Source organism: Onychostruthus taczanowskii, unplaced genomic scaffold (assembly GCF_017590055.1).
Source record: "Onychostruthus taczanowskii isolate IOZ18803 unplaced genomic scaffold, ASM1759005v1 scaffold24, whole genome shotgun sequence".
Taxonomy (NCBI): domain Eukaryota; kingdom Metazoa; phylum Chordata; class Aves; order Passeriformes; family Passeridae; genus Onychostruthus; species Onychostruthus taczanowskii.
In genome coordinates, this window is record NW_024499684.1 from 4,709,112 (window position 1) to 4,733,498 (window position 24,387).

The 24,387-nt window shown below is 44.1% G+C and overlaps 1 protein-coding gene across 1 annotated transcript; it reads right to left on the reverse strand.

The window, feature by feature from the left end:
* Positions 1-289: 289 nt before the first annotated feature.
* TNFSF10 (TNF superfamily member 10) lies at positions 290-11,141 on the reverse strand. The gene is made up of 5 exons (XM_041405978.1): positions 10,833-11,141; positions 5,623-5,775; positions 4,080-4,122; positions 3,281-3,397; positions 290-2,569 (listed from the first exon to the last, which is right to left on the reverse strand). Exons 1-5 carry the CDS (start codon positions 10,953-10,955, stop codon positions 2,121-2,123), a joined length of 885 nt encoding a protein of 294 aa, XP_041261912.1. The 5' UTR covers positions 10,956-11,141; the 3' UTR covers positions 290-2,120.
* Between the last annotated feature and the right edge of the window lie 13,246 nt (positions 11,142-24,387).

Genomic DNA, 24,387 nt, shown 5'->3' on the forward strand with positions numbered 1-24,387 from the left:
TTCTTCTTTGAAGTGTCCTGTCTGCTATCCCTTGATAATCTTCCCCCAAGGTAAGATCTGGCAAACATGCCTTCAGATCACTCAGAAAATTACTATTTGGTGTGATTCCTATTGCAACATGCTCTGCATGCAGTGGTCAAATCTGATAGCAGAGGTCAATCCTGTGCTGGAATAACCAATCCCAGTCCATCTGCAAGGAGAACCTACAAAAGTCATTTCTCCAAGGTAACAGACATACAGGTATATATGGAATGGCTCTGTTCTCCAACCTTTCTGGCTGGGAGAAAAATTCTGAATTAAATACTGAAATCAGAAAGAAAACTGTACAAATGTCTTCTGTTCTCTGTCAAAACAGATGATTTGAGAAGGAGGAAAACCAAAATGTTCCAGTAAATGGTGAAGAATTTCACATATTTGATTGCCACTGAACACAGCACGTGTGACACTGTTTAACAGCAGGCAGAAGTTAAACCTCCTTATTTTCAGCTTACACTGGTGTGTTTCTTGCCAAAATAAGGGTATTCCTGAAATTCTCCTCTTGCTGCTCCAGCATAGGTCCCTGCTTGTCTGAATGGCCAGATAAAGACAGGGGCAGTGTCTTTAATCCTCTGCTGTTGATGGGCAGGATGAACCGTGCCTGTTTGCTGGTGAGGCCCATGTGCAGGGGCTGCTGTGATTTAATTACCACAACGTGCAGGTGAATGGGAGGGTTCCCACGGCAACCCCAGTGTGTTCAAAAGAAACAGCCAGACTTTATCCTGCCATCACAAGTAACATTTGCAGAACTGTCTTCCTTTCCCTCCAGTTTTGGGTTTTTTTTCTCCAATGTTTCCTGCAAATCTGGGCAAAATGCATTCATGGTGCAATCTGCTATTCCTCCGTTGACAATGCTACAGATGTGCTGATTTACACTACCTGACTTTTGCTGTGCATTGAGCCCATACATTCTAAATTTTCAAATCCTTTTAATACAAAAGAGTCATTTTCATTGAGTTAAAAAATATACTGTTCATTTTGTAAAAAAAAAGTGTAGAAACGTGTTTCGGTCCCTTCCTAAAAATTAAATCAAATAATTACAGCATTATCTAAATAAGCAGCCTTTTTTTAAGTACAGATAGTTGTGCCTGTTTTCCTTAAAATGTTAGTCATTGGGGTGTGTTATTCTACATTACATCCTACCAAACACAAACCAGTACAAATAAACATGGAAGAATCTTGTCATGCCTAACTTGCTGCAAATTTCTCACAGAATTCAGTATTTTCAGAAACCCACCTTTTTTTTTCTGGATCCAGTTCTTGCTGTCAACAACTGTAACAGCAACTGCATTACTGAACTTATTGGGAGCCTGGTGAGATGTCTGCAGCACAGTAATTAAGTAAATAGCACTGTTATAAAATGTGGATCAAAACACAGATTGATTTCAAAAGCTCTTCAGTGCCATTCCAGCAGCTGTTCTTATGTACAATATCCTGCACAAGACAAATGTGTTTACTCAAGACATGATGGAGAATGCTTAAGCACATACTTAATTTCAAGCATGTGGATACCCTGGTGTAGTCAGACTGTTTGTGTGCTTAAAATTAATTAGGTGCTTAAGTGCTTTGTTAGATGAGATGAAGATGTGCAGCTTCTGCAAATCTCCTGTTCAAAAAACTTCGGGAGAAATTCCACAGGCACTTAGCCACAGTATGTACAAAGGTTCCTGATATATTCCAGACAGGGTCCCAGTGGAGAGCACAAATAAAATCTGATATCCAGTCTCAGCCTTGAGTAACCAGACGTGGAGCATCCACCATCCCTCGTGCCACAGCTGAGCCAGCCTGGAGCATCTCTGCTGCTGGTGAGCTCTTACCTGCCCGGGGCTCTGGCCAAAGGTAACACCTGAGGCTGTGAATCCCTCACACATTCCCAGCCTGGCTGCCTGTGCCTGCACAGAGCACTGCCACCCACAGCCAGCTGCTGCTGGACAGAACTCGGCAAGCGGTGAGTGAGCTGAGAAAGGGCAGTCTGCTCTTTTTGGTATCGATACAGCTTTTGCTTGTGATCCCCTATTTTACAGGAATTTAAGCTGTCCCTGACTAGAAAAAACTGGGCCGTTTGGGATCATGATTTTCATGTTCTAACTGATCATAAAGGCTCCAAAAAAACTTGCTTCTTTGTCCATGTCAACTATGTCACTGTTGCTGACAGAGACAAAAATCCTGTCCTCTCTCTTCAGCTGAAACACACCACCTTGATAGATGGAATAAAGTCCATATTCCGCCTTTTTAGACCAGCAGCTTGTCCTTGCACTCTTCATGAGCAAAATGGGCTCAGGGTAATTAGTCAGTTTGTAAACATACTGGACAAGCTGTTTGGGGTTTCTGATTTGTCCCAACACGTCTGAGTCCTCGTTCTCGTTTTCACGGAAGCGAAAGTAAATTTGTGAGTAGATGTAATAAAAGCCTGTCTGCGGTATCACTAACTCTCCATTTCTCAGCTCCACGTTGTAAAGGAAGGAGTGGCCTTTTCTTGATGATTCCCAGTTGTTTATTTTGTGTCCAATTCCTCTTCTGGGCAAGGGATTTACTTGGGGAAAAAAAAAAAAAAAAGAGAGAGAGAAATGTTAACTTAAAAAACAAGTAGTGAAGCCAAGTGTCTGCTAGTTGAGCCTTACTTTCCTTAATAAGGAAACCTGCTCTTCCCAGCAGTTCATTAGGTCCATTCTCACAACAATTTGATGGTCCATAAGTTAACTCCCATGTTATGTGGGAGTTAACATGAACTGCCTTTATTTTTAATACTTGTGCTCCCAAATAAGAGGAGAAAATGATGTTTTTACTTAGTAACAAAGCTAAAATATCCATTAGTGTCTGATACCCTCTGAAGCTGCAGAAAGCTGAGCAAGCCCTTCATTAACATGGCTGAATGTCAAGTCTCTCCTGTCTCACATTTCTAATAGGTCTGTCACCATAGCAGCTGGGACTCGCACAACCAACAGAAGGAAATTAAAGAAAAGAGGAGAACTTAACACTAGGAAGCACATCTAAATTACACTAGGAAGGACATCTAAATTTCTTTTTACCCCTAATGAGGATTTCAAAAGAAGAGCTAGGGAGGTACCCAGAGGAAATGGGCTTTCTCTCTGTTCGGTGGGAATTAACAGAAAAAACCCACTGTCTGGGACAAGACTATTTGTTTCCTACAACACAAGTATTACAAGGTGTTTTGAGGCTAGCAATGGGAGAGTAATTTAATTAATTTAGTGGTTTTTATCTGTGGTGAAAGGCTTCTCCTTACTGCGTGAGGACAGGGAGCTCCTCCTGCTGCTGCTGCCCGTCAGGTGCGCCGCGATCCTGCGGACGGGACCGCGCGGCTGCTGCCCCTCCGAGTGCGGCAGCGTCAGCGTCCTTTCAACTGGAAGGGAAAAGAAACCCCACATCAGCAGCAGGGACTTTAGAAAGCACATCTGTTCCACCTGACTTGATTTTAAGGAATAGCTGTGTCATTTTTTAATTGACTGAATCATGGAGTGATGGCTGATTATTGGTTAATAAGGCTCAAATTCTGCTTTTATGCCTGCTCATGAAATGTCTTTAAGTGCCTCTTTATTCCCCTTTTTCTCCTTCCTCTGCCTTCAAGTTACCAACAGACAACCTACAGTACTCAATTTTATGGTTAAATATTCCTAATCTCCCTGTGAATTTCCACTTGGAGGTTGTAAAGCTTTCATGCAGCACCTTTAGTGTGAGCTTCAGCAGAGCTATTCCTTAACTGATCTTGGCAGCTCTGTGCTGCATGTTCCAGGAGTGGGGTACCTGGGAGGGCTTTTTAAACATCCCCCATACACATGGGATTGATTCCTCTGTATCCACCTTGTTTACCTTGCTCTAACCACTTAACAGTAATTCAGGCTCCTGAAAAAAATTTACCTTCTACTAATAAGTAATCAGTTTTTGATGACTTGACGCCAGTACAAGATCTTAGATCTTACAAGAATTTGATGCCAGTTTTTTGCACTTTTAAAAAATCAAGTCATTACACATCAAGTGCCACTAGTGGATCCTTTTCACCACAGGTAATAAAATTATTACAATACCGTTGATTGCAGATATGTTTTCCTCGTAGCTTCTTGACATCATCTGCCAACAAACACAGTAAAAATGAATTAGCTTGTCAGCCAAGGCTGACAGGGGCAGGACACACCTCTTTTTACTCATGAACAAAGGGGATTCTGGATTTGACCAACAAGCAAATTGGGGGGGAAAAGCACCTATTACTTTGTTGTAATAAAGAATTTCTATGTTTTCATCTTTTAGGTGATAAAAGACATGGGGAAACATTTTCAAGAGCTCAGGAATAAGTCTATTGAAAAATCTGAATCTCATGCTTCTCTCAAATAAGAGAAGTGCCCAAGCACCAGCTTCCATTTTCAGAACAGTTAGCGGTGTAAACGATATGGTCTTAGATCTGGGAAATAAAATTTAATTTATTTTTATCCCTCTACCTATCTAAGCTCTTAATCCAGCATATTTTACTTTGTGCATTCTCCTTCTTCATAACTGTTTGCTGACTGCTGAGACAAATTAATCATATGCTTAATCCAGCATTCCCCTTCTTTATAACTGTTTGCTGACTGCTGAGACAAACCAGTTTGGTGTGGACAATGGTGCAGCAGCAGCAAGTGTGGTGATGCCTTACCTGCATTGTATTGCCAATTATTGATGGCTTTTGTCCTGCCACATTTCTATTTATCCATCTATCCTAGTAGTAATAGTAGTATTATCGTAATTGTAACTTATTTCTGGTACCCAGCCTACCTTTTTCTAAGCAATCAGGGAGCTAGCAGGTATGTTATCTGTGTAAACATCCACCAACTAAAACAATGCTTTCTCTGTGCAGAAGTTCAGGGACTTCACTGGCAGAGCTTCCAGCAAAGGAGCTGAGATCTCTGAATACAAATACAGAATCTGGTTTGGACTGCAAGATCTGTTTTCACCAGGAAATTTCAGCCTGAAGAGAATTTCTATGGATGAGCTTGTTTGTGTGCTGGAGATGGGATTTTGAAAGCCATTCCAGAGGATCTGAGCCCCTGTGATTTTTCAGCCAGACTGACTGTTCTCTGTAGCCAAAATGATCTGTTTGGTGTGTAAGTCACACAGGAGGTGCTCTTTGGGAAGGTGCTGTGCCTGATGCTGTGTGCCCACGTGCTCTTTCCTTCACCACTGCATCACACAGCTTGTGACTGGACCACTCCTTAGGCACCTTTGTACCTCTCCCTGTGTTATATTTAATCTCATTTTCTCTCCCCAGCTTCCCTGTTTTTCCAAAGAGGCAGTGACAGCTCTGACAGCACCATGATCTCAATGGTCACGTAGAAACCCTTTACCCTGAGGTATTTCAGAAAAACCAACCCACCACTGGAATTTACTTAGTAAAAGCTGATAATCTTTGCTTTATTATTTCCTGAATGCAGTGAAACCACTTTTATGGGCTGTTTTTCCCTATGCTTCAGTGCAAGCACTCTGCAGCTGGAGCTGCGGCCTGACAATTGCTTTGCAATGAAACAATCTGAGCCTCCTTTATTCTGCTATTAGGATTCCTCCAGCTGAAACAACACCAAGCACACTGTTCCCAAATACCTTTTTAATTAACTTTCCCAGGTGCCACTTTACTTGCCAGCAGGGATCAGCTTCTCTGTCTTCACTTTCGATGAGCTCCAAGTTTTGGATGGAATTTCCGATCTCCTCCCCGGTGAGACAGGCGATGCCGCTCTTGGAGTACGAGTCCTGGAGCTGCAGCACAAGGAAAAGCCAGGATTTTTCATCCATGTGTTTGCAGCTGTGGTATGTCACTAGATTCACTAAGTGCTAGGAAATGCGCTTTTCTTTTCTCTAAAGTATGGTGCAAGCAAGGCTGTATGAACAACAAGAGGATTCATCCTGATCTGACATATTGAAATATGTGCAAAAATATGCTTGCATTATCTGCATGGACATAAATACAGTATCCAGTATTCAACTTCATAGGTTTTGTGAAAATTCAACACCCAAATCCCTGATGTTGGAAATACTTTAGATTCTCTAGTTCTGCATTAGAAACATTTATTTAGCACAATATTGTTTTTTAAACACATTATTGAGGATGAAATCAAATACTAGAACTTAAAAGTATTGTCTATGCTGTCTTTTCAGCCAATTGCATTTATAATCCAGACCTTTGCTGTTATGTAGATCTGTACCACATCCTCCCCATATCCAGTTTGGGCTCTCTCCTAACACCATTTGTCCTAATAATCCAGATAACTGAAATGACACTTGAGTCCAAATACAATTATAATGCCAGATGTTTTTGACATGAAAATATCAAGTATCTATCTGTATCCTCTAGTCACGGAGAAAACATTTTTGCTTCCTGCAAAGATTGAAGAGATTGGCAAAACTCCTGTTGGCTCCAAGGGAATCTGACTGGGAGAGTTTCCCTGGTGGAAATCTCTCTCCAAGCTCCCTGCGGATGCGACTCCAGCTGGCGCTGTTGGTTAAAGTGGGAGCACAGAACCTGAGAGCAGCCCTTGTTTGCTCTGAACTGGGCTCCCGCTGCAGCAGCTCCACACTGGTCAGCCTTGTGGAGCCAGCAAAGCACTCCGGGAACTTGGAGGGAGCAGCAAGGAACATGCAAAGCATTCAGATGGAATCCTGGTAGTAGCATTTAAATTTCACTCTTTTGTTGTGTTAAAGAAGCTTGGTTTGGTTTGCTAAACAGATGTTTTTTTGTTTTTTTTTCCTACAAGCACCAGTTTTTAGCTGTCCTAGAGACTGGGGTATTGAAAGCAAAAGGTGAATTTTCTCCTTTACTCCCCATGCTTTTCCTGGCTGTTAGAAAACAAAGGTGTTCAGGAAGGGATTTCCTGCTACAGGGGGAGATTTCACTCCCATCAAGTCCCACCTTCAGTTTGCAGCAGAAAATTCCACTGAGCTTCAGCTAGTATTTGAAATTATGTATTTTGGAGGCAGCAGAAGGAAAAGGGGCCCCCACTACAACAGCTTGTGAGGGTTTCTGTGTCTTTGCCAAGGAGTGCAGTGGTATTTTTAAATCAGGTTTCAAGAACTCAAAGTGATTCATATTATGTGCTCATTAAGGTAAAACTACAGGCTCTGACCCATTTAACTATACAATGAGCTTCTATAAAAAAGTAGTTTGACGAGTTTAAGATAAAAAGCCAGACACAGGCAAGTTGTGAGGTTACTGTTTATTCTCTTGAGCTCTCTCACAGCTCAGCTCCCAGCTCTGCCCTCCCATCTGGAAGCAAACAGTCCTGTGCCTCTGCCTCCACCTTACCTGCTCACTTTTCCCCAAAACAGCTTCACTCTCCTGACACTGGAACCTTACTCTTTGTGCAGTTTGAAACCTCAGGGAATGCAACCTTGCAGCAGCACATTATAGAACCCAGGGACTGGGATTTCTCTTGTAAGATTTGAAGTTTATCTGCAGCACTGAACCCTTTGAGGATGCAACTCCTGCAGGAATTCTATCTTGTAGAGCCCATCTCCTACGTTAGGAGTGGTTACTGAACTGTTTCTTAAAAAGAAGGAAGCCTAAGGTTGTTTTTCTTCCTGAAACATAAGAACTTTATTGTTTCAGTACTTCCTCTCAAAGCCAAACAGTGAGTGAAACAAATGCCATACTCCTAAGAGGTTACTACAGCTGTAGTGGACAAACCCTGCTAGTTACCAGCATGCTTTTTGGAAAGATAGAAATACCTGCAGTCTCTGCAGCCACAGTAATTTGGTGAAGGTGTAGAAATCCAGGTATTGTTAATTTAAAAAATACAATTATAATGCCAGATGTTTTTGACATGAAAATATCAAGTATCTATCTGTATCCTCTAGTCACGGAGAAAACATTTTTGCTTCCTGCAAAGATTGAAGAGATTGGCAAAACTCCTGTTGGCTCCAAGGGAATCTGACTGGGAGAGTTTCCCTGGTGGAAATCTCTCTCCAAGCTCCCTGCGGATGCGACTCCAGCTGGCGCTGTTGGTTAAAGTGGGAGCACAGAACCTGAGAGCAGCCCTTGTTTGCTCTGAACTGGGCTCCCGCTGCAGCAGCTCCACACTGGTCAGCCTTGTGGAGCCAGCAAAGCACTCCGGGAACTTGGAGGGAGCAGCAAGGAACATGCAAAGCATTCAGATGGAATCCTGGTAGTAGCATTTAAATTTCACTCTTTTGTTGTGTTAAAGAAGCTTGGTTTGGTTTGCTAAACAGATGTATTTTTTTTTCTACAAGCACCAGTTTTTAGCTGTCCTAGAGACTGGGGTATTGAAAGCAAAAAGTGAATTTTCTCCTTCACTCCCCATGCTTTTCCTGGCTGTTAGAAAACAAAGGTGTTCAGGAAGGGATTTCCTGCTACAGGGGGAGATTTCACTCCCATCAAGTCCCACCTTCAGTTTGCAGCAGCAAATTCCACTGAGCTTCAGCTAGTATTTGAAATTATGTATTTTGGAGGCAGCAGAAGGAAAAGGGGCCCCCACTACAACAGCTTGTGAGGGTTTCTGTGTCTTTGCCAAGGAGTGCAGTGGTATTTTTAAATCAGGTTTCAAGAACTCAAAGTGATTCATATTATGTGCTCATTAAGGTAAAACTACAGGCTCTGACCCATTTAACTATACAATGAGCTTCTATAAAAAAGTAGTTTGACGAGTTTAAGATAAAAAGCCAGACACAGGCAAGTTGTGAGGTTACTGTTTATTCTCTTGAGCTCTCTCACAGCTCAGCTCCCAGCTCTGCCCTCCCATCTGGAAGCAAACAGTCCTGTGCCTCTGCCTCCACCTTACCTGCTCACTTTTCCCCAAAACAGCTTCACTCTCCTGACACTGGAACCTTACTCTTTGTGCAGTTTGAAACCTCAGGGAATGCAACCTTGCAGCAGCACATTATAGAACCCAGGGACTGGGATTTCTCTTGTAAGATTTGAAGTTTATCTGCAGCACTGAACCCTTTGAGGATGCAACTCCTGCAGGAATTCTATCTTGTAGAGCCCATCTCCTACGTTAGGAGTGGTTACTGAACTGTTTCTTAAAAAGAAGGAAGCCTAAGGTTGTTTTTCTTCCTGAAACATAAGAACTTTATTGTTTCAGTACTTCCTCTCAAAGCCAAACAGTGAGTGAAACAAATGCCATACTCCTAAGAGGTTACTACAGCTGTAGTGGACAAACCCTGCTAGTTACCAGCATGCTTTTTGGAAAGATAGAAATACCTGCAGTCTCTGCAGCCACAGTAATTTGGTGAAGGTGTAGAAATCCAGGTATTGTTAATTTAAAAAAGGGAAGAAAAATGTGCAGACAAAAATCATAATTATCTACATTAAATCATAATTATCTACAGAGGTTTATTCCACATTCACCATGTGGATGTGGAGTAGCAGGCTGTGTCTAGATGAGTTTTTTCCTGTTTCTTGTGCACCAAATAGCAAATGCAGGGATATGTGGTTAAGGTACCCCCTCCAGAGCCAGCAACCTTTGTTTGCAGTCCAGCACATCTTCAGTTTGGACAGATTTATCCCTTCACAACAAATGCAGGTTTGTTGTTTTTCAGAAACTGTGAGTTGTATTTTGGGCAAGTCCCTGGGATGTGGTTGTGTCCCAGGTGCACATGTTTGAATAGAAGGAAAAGATAAGTGTGGTTACTAATTACTTAGATTGGCACGTTTGTTAGCAAGGGACTCTGAACTGTGTGCATGAGGAAAGGAGGATGCCTTTATATATTTTTCTTCATTAGCAATTATGTCACCTGATTTCACAAAGTGAGCACATTTCTGTGACTCCTCCATGGGACAGCCACAGCTATAAATTCAGCTAATCTGAATGGAAAAACTGTTTTTTACATTTTAAAAGTATGAGCATTGGCTCCTGTTGCAGAGCACTCCCTTTGCCTCTGACATCTCAGAAGACTCCACTTATTAAATCTAATGTGGAATAAATGCATATATAGCATAATATGCATATCTACATTATAAATACTGTAATTAATTATGCATTACTGAGTGCTTATATAAAACAGTAACTTAGGTTTATGCAATACTTTCTGAAGCTGTGGATGTACAGAACACTTACCTGCAGGTAGGTTTACCTGTGTGCCAGGCAACATCCAGGCACAACTTATAGCAGAACAGTCAGTTTAGGGTAAGACACTCATGGAAACCCTGAGTAACAAGGGTCCTTGAAAAGCAGGACCACACACTGGACTATCAACTAAGTTCAACCTTCTCGCAGTGTAAACGATCTTTTGCAAGAAGAGGGAAGAGTTAAGCAGCAGCTGCCAAGCCTCAAGGGTGACTTCAAGGAGATCAAAGCATCTAGACTACACAATGGGTATTTTAAAAGTAATTCTGGGGAATGCAGCGGTGTTTGCCGTCTGGTGCAGTTCCTTTAGGATTAGTCACAGTCTCAGACCCACGTATTATCCTAGGGGAAGCATCCACGAGGCACTTGAGCTTTCCGCAGCGCTCCTGGGTGCAGCTGACAGCGCCCGTTCCACCCAGCCCTCCCGCACCGCAAAAACTGATGAGACGGCGAATTCGCGCTCTAATGGGAAACACATTTCCTGCGAAAGCGCCGAACTTTTGTTTTCTCGAGTCCGACCCTCAGTATGTGCCCCGGCCTGAGCTCCTTTCCCCGCGCACAGCCCCGGCCCGGCTGCGCTGCAGACAAAGGGCGGGAGCGGAGCTCTTTGTCCGCGGGGGCTGAGCCCAGCCCGGCCCGGGGATGCTGCTGGCATCCCCCCGCCCCCCGAGCCGGCCTGTCCCGGGGGACAGAGCGGGCAGCGCGGCTCCCCCCGCCGCCGAGCCCCGCACAGACCTGTCGGAGCTCGCTGGTGAAGTAGAGGAAGGTGACGGCCACGCACACGGACTGCAGCAGCACGGCGGCCACCAGCACGGCGCCGCAGGTCTGCGCGGGGCTGGGGCCGCCCGCCGGCAGCATCGTGGGGCTGGCTGGGGCGGCACGGCCGGCCTGGGGGCTCCGGGGGCTCCGGGGGCTCACGGCCGCTGTCCCGCGGAGAATGCAGCCCCCGGCTCGGGGCCGCGCTCAGCCCGCCCGCGGGGAATACAGCGGGCAGGGCGGAGCGACCCTCCCTCGGCCGGGCCCTGCCTCCTCTGTGCCCCAGCCCTGCCTCCTCTGTGCTCCAGCCCTGCCTCCTCTCTATTCCGGCCCTGCCTCCTCTCTATTCCAGCCCTGCCTCCTCTCTGTTCCAGCCCTGCCTCCTCTCTGTTCCAGCCCTGCCTCCTCTCTGTTCCAGCCCTGCCTCCTCTCTGTTCCAGCCCTGCCTCCTCTCTGTTCCAGCCCTGCCTCCTCTCTGTTCCAGCCCTGCCTCCTCTCTGTTCCAGCCCTGCCTCCTCTCTGTTCCAGCCCTGCCTCCTCTCTGTTCCAGCCCTGCCTCCTCTCTGTTCCAGCCCTGCCTCCTCTCTGTTCCAGCCCTGCCTCCTCTCTGTTCCAGCCCTGCCTCCTCTCTGTTCCAGCCCTGCCTCCTCTGTGTTCCAGCCCTCTCCTCCTCTCTGTTCCAGCCTTCTCCTCCTGTTTGTTCCAGACTTCTTCTTGGTTTCCCTTCGTACTCTCCCTGCTTTCCCGCCCTGGATTCCCCGCCTTCCCCGGCTGTTCTCCCGCTTTCTCCGCCTCGGGGTCGCTGCGAAGATGTGCAATAGGTGCTGGCAGTCGGGGCATTCCGAGCAAACTCTCTGAGTTTGCCGCCTGAGAACGGTGGAAGCTGTTTTTTTAAAAGACATTAAGGCTCTGGTTATGTGCGCAGAGAGGCACGGAGTTTCCTGAGTTCACGTCTTAGAATCACAGATTGGTTTGGGTTGGAAGGGACCTTAAAGTTCAGCTGGTCCAAGCCGCCACCATGGGCAGGGACATTTCCACTATCCCAGGCTGCTCCAAGCCCTGTCCAACCTGGCCTTGGGCACTTCCAGGGATGGAGCATCCACAGCTCCTCTGGGCAACCTGTGCCAGTTTTTCACACCCTAAGTGTAAAAATCTTTTCATTGTAAATAACTTCTTTCTTATACCTCATCTGAATCAACGCTCATTCAGTTTAAAAACATTACCCCTTGTACTAATGAAGAAAGTCCTAATAAAAAGTCTGTCCTCATATTTTTTATAAGCCACCCTTCAAGTACTGAAAGGCTGCATTGAGGACTCCCTGGAGTCTTCTTTATCTGAACAAACCCAATTTTGTCAGCTTTTCTTCACAGGAGAGGTGCTCCAGCCCTCTGAGCATCATCTGGATTCACTCCAATAGGTCCTTGTCCTCCCTGAGCTGTCCTATCCATGTCCTATCCTCTGCAGCTTCTCCTGTGGAGCTGGAACATCACAAAAAAGTGCTTGTGAGCCAAAAATCCGTGCCAGGAGCTCCTTCCCAGTGCTGCCAGTGCTTCTACACCCTGGTCATGACACAATTATTGCCACAGTACATGGACATCAGATATACATTTTGAACTTTATCTGATGGCACTTTGGGGTTTGTTTGGTTGGTTTTCAAACCTCTAAGTCTCCTTCTTGAAAGCTTTTCTCCAAACTGTTCCACCCAGATAGATGTTTTCCAAAGGCATGTCCATATTTGGGGTGTGTCCATTAACTTTCCTTGGGGTTCTGATTCCTTCACCTCACACAGACTGGATTATAAGCAAATCCATAATTATCTGCTGACACTTTTAAATCAGCAGAGGTAGCGCCTCTGCTGACTGTGCAGCCTTGGAAAACTGGGATGTCAAATCCAAGTGCAGACATTTGAGTTAGGTCACTTCCATGCTGTTGGCTGCAGGATGTGATGAAATTTTTTGTCCTGTTCAACAGCTGAATGCCAGGATGCAGGTGGGAAGTCATAATACTCACAGTATAATTACAGGGGAAAATTAAAATCAAGATCTCTTAATCTCCCCTGACTATTGAGGTCATCTTTAGAAGGTGTAACTGCATTGTAATCAACCATTTAGAGGAAAGTTGTTTTTTCTCCTCTCTGTTCCAGCCCTGCCTCCTCTCTGTTCCAGCCCTGCCTCCTCTGTGCCCCAGCCCTGCCTCCTCTGTGCTCCAGCCCTCTCCTCCTCTCTGTTCCAGCCCTCTCCTCCTCTCTGTTCCAGCCCTCTCCTCCTGTCTGTTCCAGACTTCTTCTTGGTTTCCCTTCGTACTCTCCCTGCTTTCCCACCCTGGATTCCCCGCCTTCCCCGGCTGTTCTCCCGCTTTCTCCGCCTCGGGGTCGCTGCGAAGGTGTGCGATGGGTGCTGGCAGTGGGGGCATTCCGAGCAAACTCTCTGAGAGTTTGCCGCCTGAGAACGGTGGAAGCTGTTTTTTTAAAAGACATTAAGGCTCTGGTTATGTGCGCAGAGAGGCACGGAGTTTCCTGAGTTCACGTTGTGTAACAGAATCACAGATTGGTTTGGGTTGGAAGGGACCTTAAAGTTCAGCTGGTCCAAGCCGCCACCATGGGCAGGGACATTTCCACTATCCCAGGCTGCTCCAAGCCCTGTCCAACCTGGCCTTGGGCACTTCCAGGGATGGAGCATCCACAGCTCCTCTGGGCAACCTGTGCCAGTTTTTCACACCCTAAGTGTAAAAATCTTTTCATTGTAAATAACTTCTTTCTTATACCTCATCTGAATCAACGCTCATTCAGTTTAAAACCATTACCCCTTGTACTATTGAAGAAAGTCCTGATAAAAAGTCTGTCCTCATATTTTTTATAAGCCACCCTTCAAGTACTGAAAGGCTGCATTGAGGACTCCCTGGAGTCTTCTTTATCTGAACAAACCCAATTTTGTCAGCTTTTCTTCACAGGAGAGGTGCTCCAGCCCTCTGAGCATCATCTGGATTCACTCCAATAGGTGCTTGTCCTCCCTGAGCTGTCCTATCCATGTCCTATCCTCTGCAGCTTCTCCTGTGGAGCTGGAACATCACAGAAAAGTGCTTGTGAGCCAAAAATCCGTGCCAGGAGCTCCTTCCCAGTGCTGCCAGTGCTTTACACCCTGGTCATGACACAATTATTGCCACAGTACATGGACATCAGATATACATTTTGAACTTTATCTGATGGCACTTTGGGGTTTGTTTGGTTGGTTTTCAAACCTCCAAGGCTCCTTCTTGAAAGCTTTTCTCCAAACTGTTCCACCCAGATAGATGTTTTCCAAAGGCATGTCCATATTTGGGGTGTGTCCATTAACTTTCCTTGGGGTTCTGATTCCTTCACCTCACACAGACTGGATTATAAGCAAATCCATAATTATCTGCTGACACTTTTAAATCAGCAGAGGTAGCGCCTCTGCTGACTGTGCAGCCTTGGAAAACTGGGATGTCAAATCCAAGTGCAGACATTTGAGTTAGGTCACTTCCATGCTGTTGGCTGCAGGATGTGATGAAATTTTTTGTCCTGTTCAACAGCTGAATGCCAGGATGCAGGTGGGAAGTCATAATACTCACAGTATAATTACAGGGGAAAATTAAAATCAAGATCTCTTAATCTCCCCTGACTATTGAGGTCATCTTTAGAAGGTGTAACTGCATTGTAATCAACCATTTAGAGGAAAGTTGTTTTTTCTTCCATCATAATGTAGCAAAATAATCCCCCAATCCCTGTTCAACGTGGCAGCAGACAGTTTGTTTGTCTCTTTCTTTTGAGACATTCAATTTGTGTGCCAAAACAGTTCAGATCTGGGTAATTCCAACACAAATGTCAGACGGAGAAGATTAACATCTTTCAAAAGTTAGCTCATGGTCCTCTCCTATGACTTCTCAGGAAAGTCATTGTGACACTTTGGATTCTTTCTGCTTTATCAGGGTTCATAAATTCCTAAGAACAAAATTTCATCTGATAGAGTCATGTGAAGAATCAGTTCAAAAGTGGCAAGCTAACTAGAATCAGTTCAAAAGTGGCAAGCTGACTAGAATCAGTTAAAAGATGGAGAGCTAACTTGGATGACGACCCCTGCCTGCTGAAGGGAGTTTTTGTGTGCCTATTCATTCTAGTTGTTTAGGGAGGTCCTCTCCCATTTCAGGGAGTTTCCTTTCAAAAAGAATAGAAACAAAAGTGAAAGAGAACCAGGGCACTACAGGGCACTCTTGTTCACAATCAGGACTTGGTTTGTATTCTGTGTTTTTTTCTGGCCCCTTCCTGGCTTTCTCTTTTTTAACAGAATTATTTTGTAGGTTAACATAGCAACTGAGGAAAGATTTTTTCAAGACCCATATACTCATTTTGTTGCCCTCTATCAGGCATGGTCTGTGTCCCCCTGACCCATCATTTTAAATCCTTCATGGGTATTTCTGATTTAATACTTGTTTAATTAGTGCCAGTCTTGCAAGGCAAAATAAATGAAGTATGATTTCAAAACAGCAATGGGAAGAGCACACTCAAATCCATCTCTTTAAAAAATTATGAGTTCACTATCTTTCTGAAGATTTAAGATCCAAACATTTCATTATACAATGACAAGTTTTTTTCCACACTGACATAGGATATTCCAAAAGTGAAACTCCAACCATTTCCAGCATTGAGTGCACTGGAAAATCTTTGCTACTTTCAATGCTCACTTTTCCAGAATTAATTTTTGTCTCTAATAAGTGTAAATTTATACTGAAAATAATTTTGTTTTAAAGGTTCCAAGATTTGAAAATGAGTGTTTTGATGAGATTTTGCCACAGTAAAGCTGGGGCATTGACACCAGTGGGAAGGAAGGGTGTTAGCATGCTTTTAAACAGAACCAAGTCATGTGTGTTTGTGTTGTGCTAGACCAGGGCATGTCCCCAACAAAACCTGTGATACTTCCTGGCTCCTTCATCCTCTTAAAGCTTACTCAGTGAGCCATTTAATTCGAGATAAACCTTAATCTGTACTGTGGACTTAGGATGTGTCACTTGGCATGTCAAGGAAACGCCTGGCAGGGGACCTGCCACACTTGTCCCCTGCAGTGTGACCAGCAGGAATGTAAAATGGCTCTGGAGATGTGTAAAAATGAATGAAGAGTGACTTGAAAAAGTCCTTCAGTTCCCATTCCTCAGTGACTGCAGGGATGGGGGTGATGAAGATGTTTTCAGAGAGGATATTTTCCAAGGCAGACAAAGCAGAGCTGACTTTCTGATACCTAGCAGCTCTGGACTTTGATTTCTCTGCTGAGCAGCAAAGGGGGCCGTGTTTTTCACCACAGCATGTAATTACAGTGCTGTAGCTGCAGACAGGGAATGAAGCTGTTCCTCCTTCCCCCCAGCAGCCACCTGAATGCTGCTCTTGGTTTGTGCTTTTCTACTCCAGCTATCACTTCCCACAGTGCAGCCGCTGACTGTTTGGCTCTGAGAGCACAGTGGGAAATTCCTGTCTCCTTCCTGAAGGGAAGGGGAAGTTCCTGTCCACCTCTGCAGCCTCCCAGTTCATCTCTGGGGCACTGCCACACTCAGCTTCAGAGCCTCAGCCTGCTGAGCCCCCCAGTTAAGCAGGCAGCACAGGGTTAAGCTTGCAGTGTGCTCCTGAGCCCTGCACATGTGCTGGACAGATCACATCTGGCTCCTGTGGTTTGTTCATTCTTTTGAGGTCGCTGTGCCAGATTCCAACCTCATCTTTTACTGTCAGTTGTAAAGCATCTCAAATCCATGAGTTCATGGTGATTTGTACTGCTGTGGGATCGGGATCTATTTGTCACTGCAAATACCCTTTTGGCCTGTGGTGTTACACAAACAACTGCAATGGTTTGGCTGGCCCAAAACACACCTATGAATTAAATTAGTCAGACCTGGCATCTCTCTTTTAATGCCCCAAGCAATGGATTTGGTTAAAAGAACAGGCAATGTCTTGCATGGACATGCCACAATCATGTCCAAAATGCTGTAGAAACAGTACTAACTTTGGATCTCTCCATTTTGGTTAAGAAAATACTTAACTAAAAATACAAACCTTTTTCCTATTAATTTACTTTATATATTTTAAGCTAGTTCTTAACTTTTGTCAGTTATATAGGGGCACTTCCAAAAGTACATTGTCCATAAAAATACATACCTTTTTCCTGTTAATGTACTTTATATATTTTAAGCTTGTTCTTTTGTCAGTTATATAGGGGCACTTCCAAAAGTACATTGTCCTTACAGTGTACAGTGTCCTTACAGTCCTTCATTATGAAATCTCTGTGAGAGTTTTTGTGTCAGCTCTTTGAGAGGTTTTTTTTTGTCATTGTATAATGAATCACTGAATAGTTTGGATTGGAAAGGACCATAAAGCTCATCCAGTTCCAACCCTGCCATGGGCAGGGACACCTTCCACTATCCCAGGTTGTTCCAAGCCCCATCCAGCCTGGCCTTGGACACTTCCAGGGATGGGGCAGCCACAGCTTTTCTGGGCATCCTGTGTCAGGGCCTCAGTACCCTCTCAGGGAATAATTTCTTCCCAACATCCCATCTAACTCTGTGCTCTGTGAGTTTGAAGCCCTTTCCCCTTGTCCTAACACTAGTACTTCTTCGGCTCTCAAGCACCAGGGTTGTCAGGAGGCACATCCCAGGAAAGCACCCACATGTTACTCACTGAATGAATACACTTGGTTTCATTAAGGTGCCCTGACTCACGATTCCTTCTTACAGTGGGGTTTTTTTTTAATACAAATCATTTCTGTGTCATTGCTTTAACTATGATATGGAATGCCACAACAGAGAGTTTCTGTTTGGCAGAAAGGTCTCACATTTCAACATTTCTGTTTGTCTTAGAGTGAAAGATTTCAGTTAAAGAAAAGTTTCTAAATACGTCATTTTGGAGTAATTGAAATAACTTTATAATTGCAATAATATATGTATTCACTGTAAGGAATACATGGCTCTGCCTTCCTGTATTCCCCAGAGATCCCTGAAGAAGCAGCAACTCCTTTCAACTGCAGATTCTAAAACTGGACCTGGCCTTGTGGCTGTTCCCTGGTCACACAACCAGTCTTGTGTGAAGCACCAGATGATGCTCCCTGGCCAGAGGAGCAAAGGGAATGTTTATAGATGCTCTTAAGTCTTTTTCTGTGTTACACTAACAAAGTGATAATGTTGAAATAGGTTCATTGCAGTCTCAGCTCTGGAGGGAGCTGGGACGAGATCCATAACACATCCATCTGCCTCCACAACATTTCAGAGAGGAAGAATTGTCCCTGGCACACAGCAAAGCCTTGCTATGCAATCAACTTAAGCCTTGAAGCATGAAATTTGATTTTCTTTACCATAGGTAAGTGCTTTTAAACTCCACTGAAAATGGAAGACAAATATTTCCCTTTAGGGTGCCAGTTCTCAGTGTATGCAGAGAAATTACTTTTTTGAGGCTTCTTCTCAGCAAAACATCTATCACACACCTATCTTCATCTAGGCTAGAAGAATGGACTGTCCAGAAGTTTGTGAGTGGGAAACACAAGTTGGTGGAACTTCTGCAAGACAGGAGGAACTCGAATTACTGGTGGAGATTGCTGGGTTATCTGTTAGTTGGAGCAAAGCTGGAAGGAAACCTTGGCTATGGTGAATACACCAATCACATCACAGTGGTGATAAACAATGCATGAGCTTCATGTTGTAAAGGTATTGTATAAATGTCAATTGCAAGCATTATATTAGAATTTTGTGTATCTGCATCTTTGGTGACCGCTTGGTATTTTCAGTGACACCTAACTGTGAAGGCATTTGCCTTCTGTCCTGAAAATGGGTGGTTACAGGGCAGAGAGCAGAAATTCCCTATAGCTACTGCCAGAGAGAGCATTTCCAGGCCAGTTTGCCACAAGAACAGAGACTCCATTGATCTGGAGCTGATAACAGATGGCAAATTTTGCCAGATGCAAGATGTTTTCTTGTGCTTGTACAGCACTGAAACGCAGTAAACAGAAAGAGCTCAAGGAAGCAAAGCAGTCTCCTGGGTCTGTATGCATTTCAATTTCATCATTCCTACTCCAAAGTTGTGTAATATTTAACTGAAAAAAGACATTTATAACTATAACAATCTTTAACTAAAAGCAAACTGCCGTGCACTTCATTGAGCTGCAGTATATTTACTCTTGGACCGAGATTTTTTTTTGCTTTTTCTCACTAATTTTCAACTTTAGCTCAAGTTAACGTTGATTGCCAAAACAAGAACTTGACTGTCTGGGAATAAAAGTCATATGACAAATACTTCCCTGGGCTCTTTGAAGCAGGATTTCCTTATTTACTTGGAAAAGAAGTTGGAAGAGGCTCCTGACAATAAATATCTAATGCAAAAAATCTTAAAGTAGAGAACATATTATTTTTTTAAAAAAACCCACTGGTTTAAGAGCTAGTGATTGCTACACAGCAATCAATTTTCTTATTCTGGGTAAGCACTTGTCGTTTTCCATTAATTTTTAGCTAGCTATGAGATGTAACTTAATACAGGAGTACTCCACCAAACAAACCCTGGAGACTTTTTCATTTCTTAGCAGGCAAAACATTCCCAACTTGTTTCCAACTTTGTTCAGTCATTACTCTTATTTGTCTGAACACCAGCACGATGGTGGTGGTGCTCTGGTCACAGAGTTCTTAAGTAATCCATTAACCAGAAAGGGGATTCAGGCAATGCAAATGAAGGCCATCTGAGAATAAAAGATGTCAACACTTGGAAGGAATGAGATTGTACAGAGGTGCTTTGAAACTTATCAAAGTATCATCCTTCTTTGTTCCAGGTGTCTCCTCAGACCAGAGTGCACAGGATTCAGGAATCCTTTTCACCTTGGATGGGGGATTCCAGGTGGACTTTGAGGGTTGTTGGGCCTTTCTACAGCTGGAAACACAAGCCCCTCAAATTCTGCACTCTCCTTTGGTGGAGCCACAGTTTCTGAACTGGGAGAAGGAGACACGACCAGGTCCTTCCAGGGGGGGAGAGGAGGCACAAGGGGTGAGCTCAAGGTTCCTGCAGTGGGTCTGAGGCTTTGCACACCCCCAAAGAGCCAGGCAAGCCTTGAGCCCCCCAGAGCCGCCTGCAGCCACTTGTCCCAGTGTGTTCTTTGCAGAGCATGGCCTGTCCTTCCTGTGCTGTGCTGGACCGGGACAGTGGTCACTGGGGACACTGTGCAAGGACAGGTCACAGAGGAAGGGTAAAACCCCCTCTTTTTAAAAGGTTTGTGTTGATTCTGGCTTTTCTAGGAGTTTTTTCACAGCAGCAACACCAAACCTCTACAGGGACACAGCTAAAATCACAGCAAACTGCATAAGGGCAGAGAAGTATGGAAGGAAACATGTAAAACAGTTTTTCAGCCAAAGAAAATGTCCATATGATGACATGGTCTTGATAGAGGTGATCTTTTTTCATTTTATGAAGATTTGTAGATGTAATAAGAAAAAGAGAAAAAAAATATCAGATTTTATGGTGAAGGAGGAAAGACTGGAAAGAGATCAAAAGTATGTGCTGGGGGTTCAAAACATAAGCCCAGATATTAAAGTAATCCAGACTTGCCTGTAAAGTATTTTGCAATAGTAAAATAATTTCAAAACGTTTTAATGATGAGTGCTGGAAACTTGTTTTGGCAGAATCAGTGCATGAGATTGCCATGGAGAGGGCTGGGGAAAATGTTTGGGTCCTTATTAAAGCTGCATGGACATAAATAGATATGCAGGAGTACAGCTTGAGGTATAGGTTTCATCCCAATATTGCCTGACTGGGTAAGATTTTCACTTCTTTAATCTCCTGGATATTTCTGGGGTTTGGGTATATACTAATTAAGCTGATTAAGGATTTGTGGGGTTTAGGATAGGAAAAAATTGGAACAGTTGCAACAGAATGTTTACATTAAAAGAATAAATGGAAAAGTAATTTCTGTATAACTAGGGAGAGTTATCACCAAAGGGCACTTGAAAAATAATTGATGACTGCAGTCAGCTACTAAAATAGTCCTTCAGCACAGTTAGTTGTAAAAATACCTTCATGACTGACTTAATTAAAATAATTGCCATGGGATTTGCCTTGGCTTAAAATAATATGTCCCTATTTATGACTTTTGGAGGCAGGTGAACTTGGTCTCCTTGTCTTCTCTAAGGCTCCTGTCCAGTAGCATATTTGGGACAATTAAGTCCTTAATCACCTAAAGAAGAAATATCACATTGGCAGCAGAGGGCCATTCCCAGCACAGAGATTGTTCTGGTGTGTGACTCAAGGGTTTAATTTTTAAAAAATGGACCTTAATGATGCAGATGCAGTCTTGTGAAAGGCAAACACCAGGAGATGATGATACGGCTTCACAAAAATAACTTTCCGCCCTCTGTTGGTGTCGTTGGTGTCAGTGGCAGGAGCAGGATGTGATAATTGGGTAGGATCTGATACCCATCTATCCAGACAAAGCACACATGGGGAGAGATGATTAGGAGACGCAGTGAGGTGTTAGGTGTGCTCACCCCTTCTCAGAGGAAAAAAGCTCCACTTCTGCCTCCTTCCCATCTTGTTCCTGACTCCATGGTCTTGCTGCTTACCTTGGATCACCTCTGGTGCTCATCAGAGCCAGTACAGCTCATCATTCCCACAAAACACTGGGCTGGGAACAAGGACTGGCTCAGTGAAGAGCCCACAAGCCCAGGGCAGTGCAAGGAGAGGTGGGAGGCAGTGCCGGGTGAGGATGACCCTTCCCTGGCCAGGAGGAGGGCTCAGCTGCCCATCCAGCATCAGCCTTAGCCACTCCAGAGTGTTTTTGTCAGTGCAGAGGTTGGATCTGGCTCATCTTCAGGCGCTGGCTTCTTGTAAGCTGATAGTTGGAAGGAAAAGAGGTGATGAATGGCTTTTCGCACAACCCCTGCCATAAATTTTAACGGAGTGATTTTCAGGCTGCTGAAACTTTCCTGTCAAAGAGATTCGTGGGGAAAATCGTACCTGTTGTGTAACACTAATTTTTGGGGGGGGAAAACACTCTTCATCAGAAACACAATGCTTATTTCCTCCAGTGAAATTATCACTGGTTTTGTTTTCCTTTTCTTTGTTACTAGCAGCTAAATATTTAGCTTCAAGGTTCTCTGAAGGGTGTTGCCCTCAGACCCTCAGTTGAACCTGCTTTCAGTTTCTGTTACCAGCCATGTCTTGAGTGCTTTCCAGGCACCAGGACAGCCTGTGCCTCTGGGAGGTCTCACCTGGGGCCAGAGACAGAAGTCACCAGCAGCTTCCCCGAACTGGTGGTTTGACCATCCCAGTGGCAATATCCATTTACAGCTCCCACTTATTTTCATTGTGTTTGAAAGAAAAATTCAGTTCCCCAGACAGGTTTGTAGTGTGGTCACATGGAGGGTTTTGCTGACCTCCTTCAGAGGTGAGGAGGTGCAGGGTGAGAAATCCCATCCAAGGCTTTGGCCTGAGCTGCCCTTGGTGAGCAGGCTGGGAACGTGGGTCAGCCCCTCACACACCTCCTTCCACCTCAGCTTCCCACCCAGGTGTAAAAAATGTGCTGCTGTTACTCCCTGCCAGCAGCCAGCTGGGTAAAGGACATCCGCAGGGAACACAGATCCTTCTTCCATGTGAAACCTTCCAAAGAGGTTCAGAGTGGACCTGGGGAAGCACCTCTGGCTTGGCTGTGAATGTCATGAGGTAGATGTGCATTTTTAACATCAGACCTTTGAACTCACTGTCATCAGCTGAAACAGGAGAATGTAGAGTGAAATTGCAATCTTTATTTGAGCAGTGAGGCTGCTGTAGAGCTCATCGTGTTTGCCAGTGCTTCTGTGCTGCTGATTGCTGATAGATATGCAGATTTTATTTAAATCCAGGATAGTGAGGTGCTGTGGAGACAGAAGGGTTATTAGGATTGCCCAAGAGCTGTTGGCAGTGAATACCCAAAGAGTGCTCAGCTCTGTACATAACTTTACTTTCTTTTCTTCAATGTGCCTTTTTAAGAAACATTTCCCACCACTGCCCCTCTGTCACATGGAAGAGGTGCTGTTTAGTTTCTATCACTTAAAACTTCTGAAGTGTCCACAAGCAAGGGATGCTTCTTTAGAGAGCCCTTTCTTAGCAGCTGCTTATGAAACAGCAACTTCGTTGTCCTTGCAAGATATTAATAGGGAGGAAGTCAGAAATATTTTTAAAATATACATAGGCTATTTATTATGTTCATTTCCTGTTTCCTTGCTCAGAAATTGCCTCAGGGACACTAGAGATGCACAGCAGCTTTCCCCAGGCTGCCATGCCTCCTGCAGGCTCAGATTTGACACCTGTGGCCACATTGAGAGTGAATCAAATTCTTCCAGAAATAATTACACACAGTCCTGAAAACGGTTGTTTGCAGGTATGGCAAATCAGATATGTCCTGGATATTTATAGTAGTAATCTGTTTATTTTCTTGTGCTTGCTTTGCATAGCTACACAGGCATTTGTTCTCCAGGGAGCACAATAGCTGCACGGGGATAGCAGAGATTGCTGTGATAATATGATTGCCAATCATTAGCAGGACAAAGCACTAAAGCCCTTTGAAGATTCCCACAAAGAATTCAGCATGTCTGAGTTAACCAGGGGAAGGGCTGGGGTCTGGGTCTGGGGGAGGAGATATATGCTATAGCAGCAGGAGGAGATTTTTTGGTATGCAGAAATGTTGGAGTTTTTTGGGTTTTTTTTTACTTAGAGATGGGTAATTGAGAGGCGTTTAAAAAACTTTTATTCTATTTTTAGTCTTATGAGAAGGGTGAGACAATACAGATGTTATAATTCATGCTATCACAATCAGAAGTTAATTCTTTCTTAATTACAATATGCTATAAGTGTTTCTTAATCTATCAGCTTTAGCTACACTATGTTATAAATGCTTTAAAGCTAATAATCTAAAATTCCTCCTCGTGGGTCCTACTACAATGTGTCTTTCACAGTTCTGTTTTTCTATCTTTTGTAGTCCACAAAGAAAAGCAGATGTGAACACAGGGCTTGTCTAAACTCCCTTTCCAAGCACTTATTCCAGTCTGCTGAGGAGGCACTTTTTTGTTTTGAAAGAGCTGAGCCAAGCCCCAGTATTACAGAACTGAAGCTCCTGAGGTGGGTTTTGATGCTGCATCTGCCTAAGCTGACAGAGGAATCACCTTCTCTCCACAAGCCAGTGCCAGCTTTCCTGCCCCACCCAAACAGGACCAGTGCTGATGCCAGCCCAGATTCAAGTCTGAGTATGGATCAGCAGTGCTCCATCTCTGCTAAATATGTCCCTGAGGCTGGTCTCTGATTCCCAGCATCAAAAACAACACTGCAGGAAGAACAAGAACCAGAGTTGCAGGAATCAGGTTGATTTTGTTGCCTTTGGGAATTTTAATGCTGGGTCTGCTGCATGGAAAAAGAGCTGGGAGAAGCTGGGTGCAACCACTTTAGATTTTAAGTTTTTTTGTGTTAAAAGTGAGTCAGTTTTCTTCAACACTGAATCTTTTTGAAGGTTAAAGACAGTGATCCACAGAGCCATCATTG

Coding starts and splice junctions, on each gene's coding strand:
- TNFSF10 (XM_041405978.1), bottom strand. CDS start 10,955: ATGCTGCCGGCGGGCGGCCCCAGCCCCGCGCAGACCTGCGGCGCCGTG. Junction 5,776..10,832: donor TCACCAGCGAGCTCCGACAG/GTCTGTGCGGGG, acceptor CTTGTGCTGCAG/CTCCAGGACTCGTACTCCAA. Junction 4,123..5,622: donor TGGGAAAGTTAATTAAAAAG/GTATTTGGGAAC, acceptor GTTTGTTGGCAG/ATGATGTCAAGAAGCTACGA.